This window comes from Somniosus microcephalus, chromosome 11 (assembly GCF_052327205.1).
Source record: "Somniosus microcephalus isolate GS21.2 chromosome 11, FLI_Smic_1.0, whole genome shotgun sequence".
NCBI lineage: Eukaryota > Metazoa > Chordata > Chondrichthyes > Squaliformes > Somniosidae > Somniosus > Somniosus microcephalus.
Window position 1 is genome coordinate 38,500,777 of NC_140997.1, and position 13,682 is coordinate 38,514,458.

Consider the following 13,682-nt stretch of genomic DNA (forward strand, 5'->3'; position numbering starts at 1 on the left):
TTTTATTTCTATAATCGATAATGAGCCATTCATTAATTGGATCATTGTAATCCGTGAAGAGATACTGATAAATAAAAGCAAATGTTAAGTGATTGTGAATGAATTGCTGCAAGCATGTGAGTAACAGCAAGCATTGGTGGGAGGCAGTATAGAATAAGGATCTATCCTTGGCCCCCTCCTAGTTCTCATCTACACACTGCCCCTTGGCGACATTATCCAAAGACATGATGTCAGGTTTCGCATGTTCACTGAAGATGCCCAGCTCCACCTCTACACCAGCTCTCTCAACCCCCTCCACTGCCTCTGTTGTCAGACTGTTGTTTGACATCCAGTCCCAATGAGTTGCAATTTGCTCCAATTAAACATTGGGAAGACCAAAGGCATTGTCTTTTGTCCCCACCACAAATTCCGTTCCCTCGCCACTGATTCCATCTCCCTCCCTGGGCACAGTCTCCGACTGAACTAGACTGTTTGCAACCTTGACGTCCTATTTGACCCTGAGCTGAGCTTTCGACCTCACATCCTCTCCATCACAAAGACCACTTGCCTACCTCCACCTCCATAATATGCCTTTTATCTGCCCCTGCCTCAGCCCATCTGCTGAAAACCTCATCCATGCTTTTGTTACCTCCAGACTCGACTCTTTCAATGTTTTCCTGGTCAGCCTCCCAGCTTCCACCCTCCATAAACTGAAGATCATCCAAAACTTTGTCCGTATCCTAACTCTCAAGTGCCGTTCACCTATCACCCCTGCGCTCGCTGACCTCCATTGACCATGCTTTTGGTCACCTGTCCTAATATCTGCTTTTTCACAGAAACCCCACAGTGCAGATAGAGGCCATTTTGGCCCATCGAGCCTGCACCGACACATATCCCACCCGATCCCCGTAATCCCTACACCAACACATATCCCACCCTATCCCCGTAACCCCACGTATTTAATCCCCCTAGCACTAAGGGTCAATTTTATCATAGCCAATCAACCTAACCCGCACATCTTTGGATTGTGGGAGGAAACCGGAGCACCCGGAGGAAACCCACTCAAACACGGGGAGAATGTCTGTGTGGAGTTTGCACAGTCACCCGAGGCCGGATTCGAACCCGGGTCCCTGGCGCTGTGAGGCAACAGTGCTAACCACTATGCCACCGTGCTGCTTCTTTAGCTTGGTGTCAATTTTTGCCTGATCACGCTCCTGTGAAGCGCTTGGGGTTTCCTATGTTAAAGGTGCTACATAAATGCAATGTGTGGCAGAAAAGTTAGGAGTTTCCCATGTGCAATATTGGTTGTGCTTATCCAGGATGAGAAGGCTTGCTATATATTTTGGTAATTCTTGTACCTGCTACCTAAGTACCTGTATTTTAACAATTTTAATATAACCCTAAACTTATTCCGATAAGGTGAAAAGAAAAGAGCAAAGAGTGTGTTTTGTTTGTTTTGCAGTTTTGTGTTTCTGCAGTTGTATCATTCACCTTTCTTTGGCAGTGAGTCAAACAAGCCCCTCCTGGTACCCAAGACTGAGGTGAGTGAAGTCTGAAGTTGTTAATGCAAATTGCCACTCTGGAACATGTTGCTCGTTTAAAATAAGACTTCCTATTGGTGACATGTATGCATCATTATGTGGATTTGTGGTTGGGAAGTGGGTGGTAATATGGCTAACACTTGGGTTGCAATAGGTTTCATCCTCACTGTACTGAAGCATTACCATTTCTATGCGAAGACCTTCATGCCGATGTTGAACCAGACCTTCGGTCAGTTGAAAGGAAACTGCCTAAAGACTGGTTTGGGTTGACTTAGTTATGTGCACCTGGTCCTGAGGTTCGGGCAAGGGACTTCAGTTATGTGGAGAAATGAGGAGCTGGGATTGTTCACATAGGAACAGGAGGAGGCCATTCAGACCCTCAAATGTTTTCTGAGGGGAGATGAGAATTCTTGTGCATATGGCAATCTGGAATGCACTGCCTGAGGGTGGTAGAAGCAGTAACTTTCAGAAGGGAAATGGATATATACTTGAAAAGAGAAAATCTGCAGGGCTATATGGGGAAAGAGCAGGACTCGTTGGAAAGCTCTTTCACAGAGCAGCCACAATGGGCTGAATAGCCGATGCTGGCAAGGCCGCATTTATTGCCCGAGAAGGTGGTGAGCCTTTTCCTTGAATTGCTGCAGTCATCATGACACTGGTGCCCCCACAGTGGTGTTGTGTAGAAAATTCCCCGATAGTGACTCGGTAGTGATGAAGGGACAGTGATACATGCCCAAATGAGGGTGATGTATGATTAATGGCAAGTATGGTGGGTTCCCTTTGTAAAAATTCAACTACAAGTCTATTTAATAATTGCGCTTGTTTATTGCTGATGAGGAATGCAGCATGTTCTGTGAGCTGCAGGTGATTAACGGGCAGTTTTCTTAAAATCTTAGATCACGGAACGAGCCATTAAAGTCCTTGATCAGATGCCACCTTATGACACGCACAAGATTGGAGTTGTGTATGTTGGGGAAGGACAGGTAAGGGTCTTCTGCAGCTCAATGAGCAGTTACACTGACCAGCGTTCTTCATCTCCACAATGCTTAACCTCCAGCTTTGTGCTCGAGTGCCAGCCTGAATTGATGCCGCACCATTTAAAAAAAAAAAACTTTTTCTTTAAACTAGTGATGCCCTGGGTTTCAAAGGTCATCTGTTACAGTGGCATCGCTAGTTTGTGGAGCAACTACCCCAGGTGGCACTGCAACAGGTAGCTTTTAAACCCTGGTCCCTAAACCTCTCCACCTCCTTTAAGACACTCCTTTAAAACCTACCTTTGACCAAGCTTTTTGTCACCTGTCCTAAAGTCTCTTCCTTTGGCTTCGTGTCTGTTTGTTTTTTATCTGGTTACACCCGTGCAACACCTTGGAATGTTTTCCTACGTTAAAGGCGCTATATAAATGCAATGTTGTCGAGATTAGCAACAGTTCACATTTATTTTCTCTCCGATTTATCAAATCTCCAGTGTTATGTATATGTATTGTGTATCCCGCAATCAAAAGTTCGATACTGATGGTAAATTCAGAAGGATTCCAATCTGCTCCCTTGAACAACGTTAACTCGTACCTCATCTATCCAACTCTGAGCCCTGATCTGATGGGATTCAGTAGCCTGCTTACAGAAGAACATAAACCATGTCAAAAGTAAATCTTTATGTACAGTAAGGAAAATTTCCTGTTCTAGGATAAGCAAAGCACTCAACATTTTAAGGTACTTTTCAGGAAGAAGAGATTTTTTTCAATTGGTAATGTATTCACAAAGATGCAGTGTTATTTAATGAATGTGTATTTTGGTTTCGGAATGCAGAAGCTTGCATTTTTCCTTTGCCACATATATGCTTGTTGGCACGTGCCAGAATGGTGGTGCATTCCAGTGAATGACTTTCAAAGAGGATTGGGGCAGCAGGACTGTAGCATAATCTGCATGGAAACTGAGACCGGCCAACTGGCAGGCCTGCTAACGTTTGGAGTTTGAGCAATGGGAATAACTAATTTCAAGAATATATAACTGCTCGCAGTGACATGTGCTTCCTGTAGCTGAGAGAGGGCCATTTCAGCTGTGCATTTCTGTTTGTTAAATAATATTTTGAGTTGTAGAAATCTGGTTTTCTCGTGTGATTGGAGGCAAATATCAATCAAGATAATGTGTAACGTTCAGTAGCTCAGGAGTGAACCAATTGTGCCTTGATTAGAACTCTCCCCAGTGAAATGCTAGTGCGCTGACTTTCACAGGCATGAAATTGAAAGCTCTTAGGCATATTTTGTGGGTTTACACACTTTCTTGGCCCATAAAACGTGATTCTCTGAATCTGAATAAAAACGGGCAAAACATGCTCTTCTGAATTACCACGGTAATAAGAAACGCTTGCTTATTTCTTTTGACGCCATTAGAATTTTGTACATAAATTAGTTAAGAACATCTCCCTTGTGGCCAACAGCCAGGACAGGAAGTCTGAATAATGTTAAAATTGCACTGGCTGTATTATGTGCTTTCTCAACACATTTGGGGTATTATGAAGTGTTCTGGGTTTTTTTCCCCGTTAGTTTGCAAGTGGCAAGCAAAGCTAGTAATCTACAATGCAGAAGGGTTTTGCCTCCTCCCTCCTATTTGGAGATCCCTGAGTCTCCAAATTGAAATTTGCAGCTTTGTCAGCACTGGATGTGACCACATGAAAATGCAAAGATATCTTCTAAATTATTCAAGCACAGTTTTCAAGTTTAAAAAAAAGTCTTTGTCGAGGGAAGCTGTAAAGTTGAGGTTAGTATTTGTCCAAAATTAAATGATTGCTAATTAACTGCACAAATCTGTCGCAGGAACCATTAGTCCATGATTTCACTGGTGATGCAGTGCAAATGATCCCCATATAACACACCTGTTTCATAATATTCTCCTGAGATTAGTATTTATAGAGACAAACTTGCAAGCTTTTTGCATCCCCTTTCTTCACCAAGCTAGCGTATATTTTACCTCAAATGCGTGTGCAAAACCTCAGCTCATTCAATAAACTCTGGCTTAATTTGGGTTTTATTGTCCTGTGTTTCAGACTAATAATGAAGTTGAAATTCTGTCCAATGCATACGGCTCATCCAGGTACGCACAGTTCCTGACTGGCCTTGGTAAATTGATCTATCTCCAAGACTGTAACCCAGAACAAATTTTCCTCGGTGGCCTTGACACATATGGTGATGATGGGCAGTTTACCTACTGTTGGCATGACGACATCATGCAAGGTAAGTGAATCCAGCTTGCTACATGGGATCACTGTTCCTTGCTGTTCCAAATTTTACCCAGGCAAAGGAAGGAAGCAAAGCTCAAACCGCCTCCAGCCCTATGACCCTCCTGAGATCTTGGCGCACCTCCAATTCTGGCCTCTTGCACATCCCGATTTTCATCGCTCCACCATTGCCGCCCATGCCTTCAGCTGCCTATGCTCTTCAGGCCCTATCCTCTGGAATTCCCCCCCAAACCTCTGCCTCACTACCTCTCTCTCTTTGACCAAGCTTTTGGTCGTCTGTCCTAATATTTCCTTATGACCCAAGTTTTATTTGATAAAACTCCTGTGAAATGCCTTGGGATATTTTACTGCGTTAAAGGTGCTATATAAATACAGGTGGTTGTTGTTGTTGAACTGCGCTGGAATACTAGTAATGGAGAATATCTTTTACATAGAAACATAGAAGATGGGAGCAGGAGTAGGCCATTCGGCCCTTCGAGCCTGCTCCGCCATTCAATGTGATCATGGCTGATCATCCAAATTCAGTACCCTGTCCCTGCCTTTTCCCCATATCCCTTGATCCCTTTAGCCTCAAGAAATATATCCAACTCTTTCTTGAATATATTTAATGAACTAGCCTCCACCGCCCTCTGTGGCAGAGAATTCCACAGGTTCACCACCCTCTGGGTGAAGAAATTCCTCCTCATTTCAGTCCTAAATGGCTTACCCCTTATCCTTAGACTATGACCCCTGGTTCTGGACTCCCCAGCCATCAGAAACATCCTTCCTGCATCTAGTCTGTCCAGACCTGACAGAATTTTATAGGTTTCGATGAGATCCCCTCTCAATCTTCTAAACTCCAGTGAGTATAAGCCCAATCGACACAATCTCTCCTCATACGTCATTCCTGCCATCCCAGGTATCAGCCTGGTGAATCTTCGCTGCACTCCCTCCATGGCAAGAACGTCCTTCCTCAGGTAAGGTGACCAAAACTGCACACAATACTCAAGGTGCGGTCTCACCAAGGCCCTGTACAACTGTAGCAAGACATCCTTGTTCCTGTACTCGAACCCTCTTGCTACGAAGGCCAACATACCATTTGCCTTCTTAACCGCCTGCTGCACCTGCATGCTTACCTTCAGCGACTGGTGCACAAGGACACCCAGGTCTCTTTGTACTTCCCCTTCTCCCAATCTATTGCCATTCAAATAATCTGCCTTCCTGTTTTTGCCACCAAAGTGGATAACCTCACATTTATCCACATTATACTGCATTTGCCATGTTTCTGCCCAATCACCCAACCTGTCCAAATCGTATCAACAACAAATATTTCTTGCTATTTGGTCTTCTGTTCACCATAACCCCCATTTATTTGGGTGTCATGTTGCCAATTCTGGGGATATATCTGGGAATCTATAGTAGGAAAAATTATTTGCTTTAGAAAAGCAGTAGATCCTTTCGCGTGAGTCCTATTCTTTATCGCTAGAACTATCGGTCCTAATTTTTAAACTTGAAGGATTTCAGTAAAGCAGTCAAGATGGTTGATTTTTATATTCAATTCAAATGTTAAGTGCCAGTTAATACCTAAACCTTTGAAGGCTAAGCCTGATAATTCCCTGTCCCCTCTCTGCCGCCTTATGGTTCAATCTGACTAAACTTATACTTGGTGGAGTTTAGAAGAATGAGAGGGGATCTCATTGAAACTTATAAAATTCTAACAGGACTAGACAGACTAGATGCAGGAAGGATGTTCCCAATGGCGGGGGAGTCCAGAACCAGGGGTCACAGTCTAAAGATAAGGGGTAAGCCATTTAGGACTGAGATGAGGAGGAATTTCTTCACCCAGAGAGTGGTGAACCTGTGGAATTCTCTACCACACAAGGCAGTTGAGGCCAATTCATTAAATATATTCAAGAAGGAGTTGGATATATTTCTTAAGGCTAAAGGGATATGGGGGGAAAGCAGGGACAGGGTACTGAATTTGGATGATCAGCCATGATCTCATTAAATGGCGGAGCAGGCTCAAGGGGCCGAATGGCCTACTCCTGCTCCTATCTTCTATGTTTCTATGTTAACTCTATATTCCAACTATATAAACTAACTGATGGTTAGTTTCCCTGTTTAGTAAAGGGACCACTTTATCTCTTTCTCATCCCTTATGCTAATGGGCAGCACTGATGTAGAGGGTGCCCTCACCATGTGCAGATGCTTGAACCAAAGGGGGAAACAGCATCTAGTGATGCACAGCAGCACCATTTAACCTTCTACTTTGTGATGACAATTGTAACTATTCCTAAAATTATTTTTTCTTGACCAAAATTTTTCAGTTTTTTACTGCTGATTTCACTTAATATTTTTGACTAAAATTCAGGAAAAATGAAAACCCAAAAATCAGAAGGCTTCTTGATACCCAGCAGTAAGGTACTTGAATAGATGGCGAATATGTTGGACATATGGGGGGTCATTTTGATTTCGGTCAATAGTGTAAAACGAGCGATATCTATTCAGCTCCCAATTTTCATTCCCAATGACTTCAATGGGAGAGATGTATAACGTGCGACTGATCAGATATGGCATGTTTCACACTGTCACCCAAACGCCAAATTATTCCCTTGCATTTGCAAAGCCAGACTTCCTCTATTCCCTCAGCTTTTGTCCTGTGCAGTGATGAACTTTTTTTTTCTCCAATCTTATTAAAGCGATTTTTCACATTGCAACTCTGATGCCAAATAAAGAATCCGATAAAGCCTGCTGCAACAAGAAACGACACATCGGGAATGACTATGTGGTGGTTATATACAAGGACACTGAAGAAGAATACAAACTGGGAACAATAAAGGTATTTTTTAATAGCTCGCGCTCGCTCGTACAGTAGTAAGAATTTAAATGAAATTTAATGGATTTCGGCATCGGTTTTAAAAAGGAACATGTAGTGGGTTTCCCCCAGACTAACCTTCCACTTGGTGCCATAGTTGTGGTACAGATGGATAAACCAGCCCGTTGAGCAGCCTTGGCTCTTAAGTTTTTACTGACTCCAGAAATCAATCGAAAGGTTGTTTAACTGGCCCAAAGTTGATTCGATATTTTTCTTTGTCAAAAGGCTGCCTACCTATTTAGAGCCAGTGAGGCGTTTGAATATATTTGATAATGTGACTGAACAGGCTGGAGCTCTTTTCTGTAGAAGAATCGACCGAGAGGTGACCTGATGGAGCTCTTCAAGATTAGGAAAGGGTTTGACAGGGTAGACTTAGAAAAGGGGTGGTGGAAGACCAAAACTAGAGGCCATAATTAAATCCAATAGGGAATGCAGGAGAAACGTCTTCACCCAGAGAATAGTTAGAATGTGGAACTTGCTACCACAAGGAGTAGTTGAGGTGACTAGTATAGATACATTTAAGGGGAAGCTAGATAAACACATGAGGGAGAAAGGAATAGAAAGTTATGTTGATTGATGAAGGGTGGGAGGAGACTCGTGTGGAACATAAACCAGTTGGGCCGAATGGACTGTTTGTGTTGTCAATTCTATGTACCCCACTTGTGTTTGCCAGATTAGATAGTTGTGATTATGCCTCCACTAAACCTTCTAGTGTAATCCCCAGTGAATGAGGGAGTGCACTTTAAAATCATTAGATTACCTCTCGGTGCTTGCTGTCAACTCCATATCAGATTAGCATAATTTTCAATTGCTGAGTCGAAGTGCTGCTGTCAGTGCAGTCTGCTGCTTCATTTTTGATGGTGACTTGTGTCTCCACTTTGCTAGTATACGCAAACATGTTGCCAGTGTAAAAGTTTAGTGTGCACTGGATCTGCTTTTGAGAAGCCTACTGCCTGAACAGTGTCTCTTAATTTTTCTGTTAATTTTAATAGGGTCAGTTTAACTTTGTGGAAATAATTATTAAACCTCTAGACTTTGAGAGCAACCTGGTAACCCTGCAAGCACGGAAGGGTAAGTGACAAATCATTACAAGGTGCTGATTTTTGTAAATAACTATCAGTATAAATGTTTGATGTATTTCTTTTTAAATGGCCGCTGTGCACACCGTGTACTGTCACTCGTTACAACCACGCAAGTTCCTGATTTGGATGGCATTAAACGTTTTACATATTAAATTCCTTATGAACATTTTCTGATTACAGGAAACTTTGTTATCCGGAGGCTAAATGTCTGGCAAGCTCGAGCCACCGGCAAAAATCAGGAGCCGTTTTGTTCGTTTTTTTTTTCCTTTTCGTTGCTTTTTTCTCAACAGGCAAGGTCTGTAGCTAAGCAACAGCTTCAGCTAGAGACACTTGCCGACTGTTTAGAAGCTGTTAGGGTTTGTTGATTCACACGGAGCTGAAAATCTCCGTATGCTTCAACATCAGTGCTGGTGTGTCCGGCAGTTTTGAGGGAACGGCAACAGCTCGGTCCCGTCGGTGCCGGATAGCACAAAGTTTCCTGTACATACAAGACACCTCCAATATCTTAACAGGATGATTTATTAAATTTGCAATATTTCATCCTACACTAAATTTAATATGTCAGTATGAATGTGGATTGCTGTATTTTAAAGCAAAAACTGCATTTATATCTCTGCTAAACACCTTCTCAGAACCTCCCCAAACGACATGACAAAAAACTTGCTATCTCGGCAGATTATCTGCTCAAGTCCTGGAGTGAGGTTTGCACCTACAATCTTCACTGTCAAAGTGCTATCAACTCACTGCAGTAGCCCAAAATGAACATTTAAAGCTACATACTTAGAATTATTGTCATTTATTTCTGGGAATGAGCACTAGATCATAGAATGGTTACAGCACAGAAGGAGGCCATTTGGCCCGTCAAGCCCGTGCCGGCTCTCTGCAAGAGCACCTCCGCTAGTCCCACTCCCTGTATTCCTGCAAATTTTTTCCCCTCAGGTACTTATCTAATTCCCTTTTGAAAGCCACGATTGAGTCTGCCTCCACCACTCGCTGAGTTAAAAATAAATAAATAAATAAAAATTCCTCATGTCGATTTTGGTTCTTCTGCCAATCACCTTAAACCTGTGTCCTCTGGTTCTTGACCCTTCAGCCAATGGGAACAGTTTCTCTCTTTCTACTCTGTCCACACCCCTCATGATTTTGCACCCCTCTATCAAATCTCCCCTCAATCTTCTCTGCCCTAAGGAGAACAACCCCAGCCTCGCTAGTCTATCCACGTAACTGAAGCCCCTCATCCCTGGAATCATTCTCGTAAATCTTTTCTGCACCCTCTCTAGGGCCTTCACATCCTTCCTGAAATGTGGTGCCCAGAATTGGACACAATACTCCAGTTGAGGCCAAACCAATGTTTTATAAAGGTTCATCATAATTTCCACACTTTTGTACTCTATATACCTCTATTCATGAAGCCCAGGATCCTGTAAGCTTTTTTAACTGCTTTCTCAATGTGCCCTATGAACTTCAACGATTTGTGCACATATACCCCTAGGTCAGTGAATCAGAATGTGGAACTTGCAACCACAAGGAGTAGTGAGGTGAATAGCATAGATACATTTAAGGGAAAAGCTAGATAAGTACATGAGGGAGAAAGGAATAGAAGGGTATGCTGATAGGATGGGATGGGATGAAGAGGGGTGGGAGGAGGCTCATGTGGAGCATAAACACCAAATGGCCTGTTTCTGTGCTGTAAACTCTATGTAGTACCAGTATCTCTGTAATTGGGAATAAATAGCTTGATATTTTTTTTGGTTGAATATGGTTTCTCAGTAGCTCTTTTGCTCTTTTGTAGATATGGAGGGGCTGGTTGACACAAGTGTGGCTAGGATTGTGTCTGACAAGAATCTTACCCTGTTAGTGCGACAAATGGCTTTACATGCAAATGTAAGTATAAGGATGCTGTTTCATTCAGCTCTGAGTAGAGCATCACGGGTTTAGCAACGGTTATGCAGAACGCAGTGGTGTTGATTTTAACTTTCACTAACGGTAGTGGATCGGACGCCTGTTGTATATCCTGCCCGAGTTTCCTTTCCACTGACTTCAGTCACAACGGGCAGATTTCTGCCCACACTTGCAAAGTGAAGAATCACCCACAATGTCTCTTGGCATTAAATGGTAAGTTTGGAATTAAATGCTTGCGTGCCTTTTAAATTTTTACATCAAATGAATATCTCTGCCGACCATTTAGACAAGACCATGCCTCTTGACACCAGTTGATGCCAGGTTCCATCTCTCCAGTCATTGTGTGCTTGTTCCTTAACCTGACTTAGCCAGTCATTGATCACCCCAGGGAGGGGCCTGCTAGAGACAGACACGTCAAATTGTTCACTTCTCTGGTCGTTGGGAAGCTTATTCCGTTGTAGACCCTTCTGTTGCCCCTTCTTTAAATAGTGCTGAAATTCTTAAGACACAGCACAAGCTGCATTAAACCTTTAAGCTTGAGCTTCTACCTGATTGCAACTTGAGAAAGGTTGTTACACTGATGCTGATAACCTGCAACAGGTAGTGGAATGTTGGGCTTCACCTGTTAATGACATCGCCAGTATCTGCAGGGGAGTGGGGGTGTGATCTAGTGGTGCGTACAAAATGTTAATTATTCCTGGAAATTTGGATCACTCTTCCAGTCAAGTCTGTTCTTGGAATGCTCTTCAAAGTTACACCCATCAAACTGCCATCCTGCAGTGTTCATCTGGAATATCACCTGTCTTTTTTTATGTTTTTGTTTCAGATTGAAAATAGGTCTCCAATTTTAACTGTAGTCTGAGTTGCTCATTTTCATAGCGCTTACCATACAGTGTCCTCATCACCTTTAGACACTGACAACAAAAATCTTGGCCTGATGTACAGTTTTGATGCTAATTAGTCTAATTTCGGTGATGTGAATTTGTTTTCTTCCTTGCACCAGATGGCTTCGCTCGTACACCAAAACAGTGCCGTTCCTTCAGAAGCCTACGCATCTAAGTGGCTAGCGAGGCTGCGACAGATCAAACGGATTCGATCCAAGGTACAGATATTGGCAATCTCTTGTCACCTACATAAATATGAAAGTCTCCAATAAAGAATGCAGGAGAAACTTCTTTACCCTGAGTATATTTAGAATGTGGAACTTGCTCCCACAAAGAGTAGTTGAGGTGATTAGCATAAATGCATTTAAGGGGAAGCTAGATAAGTACATGAGGGAGAAAGGAATAGAAGATTATGCTGATAGGGTTAGATGAAAAGGGAGCATGAACACCGGCATAGACCAGTTGGGCCTCCTGTCCTATTTCTGTGTTGCAAATTCTATAATACAGGAAACTCGATTTACCAGCACCTAAATAACCGAAATCTCTGTTAACTGGCAAAATTCAGGAGTAGGTTCAGGTAAGTTTTACTTCATATTAGTGGCCGTTCCTGGATCTGTGGCCGTGTAACTGGGGTTCCTGCACCTATTGCTATGCAACAGGGACGCCTGGATCTGTGGCCGGGGTTCCTGCATCTGTTGCTATGCAACAAGGACGCCTGGATCGGTGGCCGTGTACGGGGCTCTCGTACCTTTTACTATACCTCTCTGTAATCCAGACTTTTTGATAAACTGGCACCACGCCGGTCCCGTTGGTGCTGGATAAAAAGAGTTTCCTGTACCAGTATCTTTCTTAATTCACCATGGGTGCAAACCTTTTTGTTGGGGACGGACCTAATTGAGTGGGCATTACCCCAAATGGTTGAACACGGGTGCAGCCACTGAGCATTTCTTGCACCAAAGTCTCTCTTGGACATAACATATACTTTTTCTCTTTCTACCTAGGTGTATGAAGACCTGCAGTATCGTCAGAATGCTGGAATCTCCTTGATTCAGATGCATGCCACCGGCCAGAGTAAAGCCCACCACCACCACCACCACCACCATCACCATCAGCAGCAGCATCTTCCTCACCACCATTACGTTGCACAGCACTCGCAGCAGCTGCCTCAATCTACCAGTACAGAAACTGGCCAGAGGAAAAGGTTAATGTCCACTGTGGATGATTTCACAGACTTTGTTTAAAGTGTTTCCCCCATGTGTGTACACCCTGTCGAAAGTGTGCAATATGTACACCATACTGTGATGAAAGCCAAATGGTGTTTGGTTTGTGGAAGCGGGTGGGGATGGGGTGGTGGCGGGGGGGGGGGGGGGGTAGGAAAGAGAAGAGGTGGATTTTCTCTGCACTGCTTGTGAAGAAAAAAAATGCTGCTTTCTACTGACCCCCTCCAAAGAAAGTGTCCTAGTTTGATGACGGACCATTTGAAGATGCAGGTAATTGAGCAGAGGCTGCTGTTAATTATGGATCTTCCCACTTGCATCTCTCTGAAGTTACATGATGGGTCTGATGTATTGAAGAAACGACCAATTTTTTTTCCTGATTTGGAAGGGAGCCTCGTGGTCACAAATGTCACTAAGTGGCATTCGCTCATGGGTATTGAACTGGACTTGGTGATCAGCGCAAACTTCCAAGCGGACTTGGGTTGGACAATGAAAATAAATGGTGTGGGGCAGGGGTGAAAGAAGACCTGATATTCAGTTCCATTCTGATCTGGTAATAACTAACATGCAATTACCCTGTAAAGGAATGAGTCGTCATTCTCCTCAATTTGAACACAGTTGTCTGTGTTGTATGATGTAATTAAGACTCCACTAAAAGTGAATAAATTGCATTTAAAAACTGTTAACCTGAGTTACCGTGGGCTGTTTCTTTACAAATTGTAACCCAGTGGGTTCATTTTTCCTTCCTTTACCCTTAGATTAGTAACAGTTACTGTTTTAGAATTGGTTGTTACTGCAATGCCCCAAACAAAGTTATTTTTTATAAGAAAATCTAAAGTTGTTGGTGCTTGTGTTGATTCTGTCACCAGTCTGGGTTGCTGGTCTCGTACATCGGAGACTGGATGTACTATGTGTTGTTTTGTGTCCCAGGTAGCTGCCAAGGGATTGGGATCTGCAACAAAGGGCGTGCCTGCCTCAAACAGGTGGA

The 13,682-nt window shown here is 43.2% G+C and overlaps 1 protein-coding gene across 6 annotated transcripts in view; it reads left to right on the forward strand.

Moving 5' to 3' along the window:
• tsc2 (TSC complex subunit 2) overlaps positions 1-13,380 on the forward strand; it is an 85,213-nt gene extending 71,833 nt beyond the window's left edge. For all 6 annotated transcript variants that reach the window (XM_086000502.1, XM_086000506.1, XM_086000503.1 and 3 more), the window contains 8 exons: positions 1,442-1,520; positions 2,417-2,503; positions 4,564-4,750; positions 7,434-7,573; positions 8,602-8,680; positions 10,484-10,575; positions 11,597-11,695; positions 12,479-13,380. In XM_086000502.1, the coding sequence (XP_085856628.1) occupies positions 1,442-1,520; positions 2,417-2,503; positions 4,564-4,750; positions 7,434-7,573; positions 8,602-8,680; positions 10,484-10,575; positions 11,597-11,695; positions 12,479-12,718 (1,003 nt within the window). In that variant the 3' untranslated portion in view covers positions 12,719-13,380. The remainder of the gene's footprint in view (positions 1-1,441; positions 1,521-2,416; positions 2,504-4,563; positions 4,751-7,433; positions 7,574-8,601; positions 8,681-10,483; positions 10,576-11,596; positions 11,696-12,478) is intronic.
• The last annotated feature ends 302 nt before the right edge of the window (positions 13,381-13,682 follow it).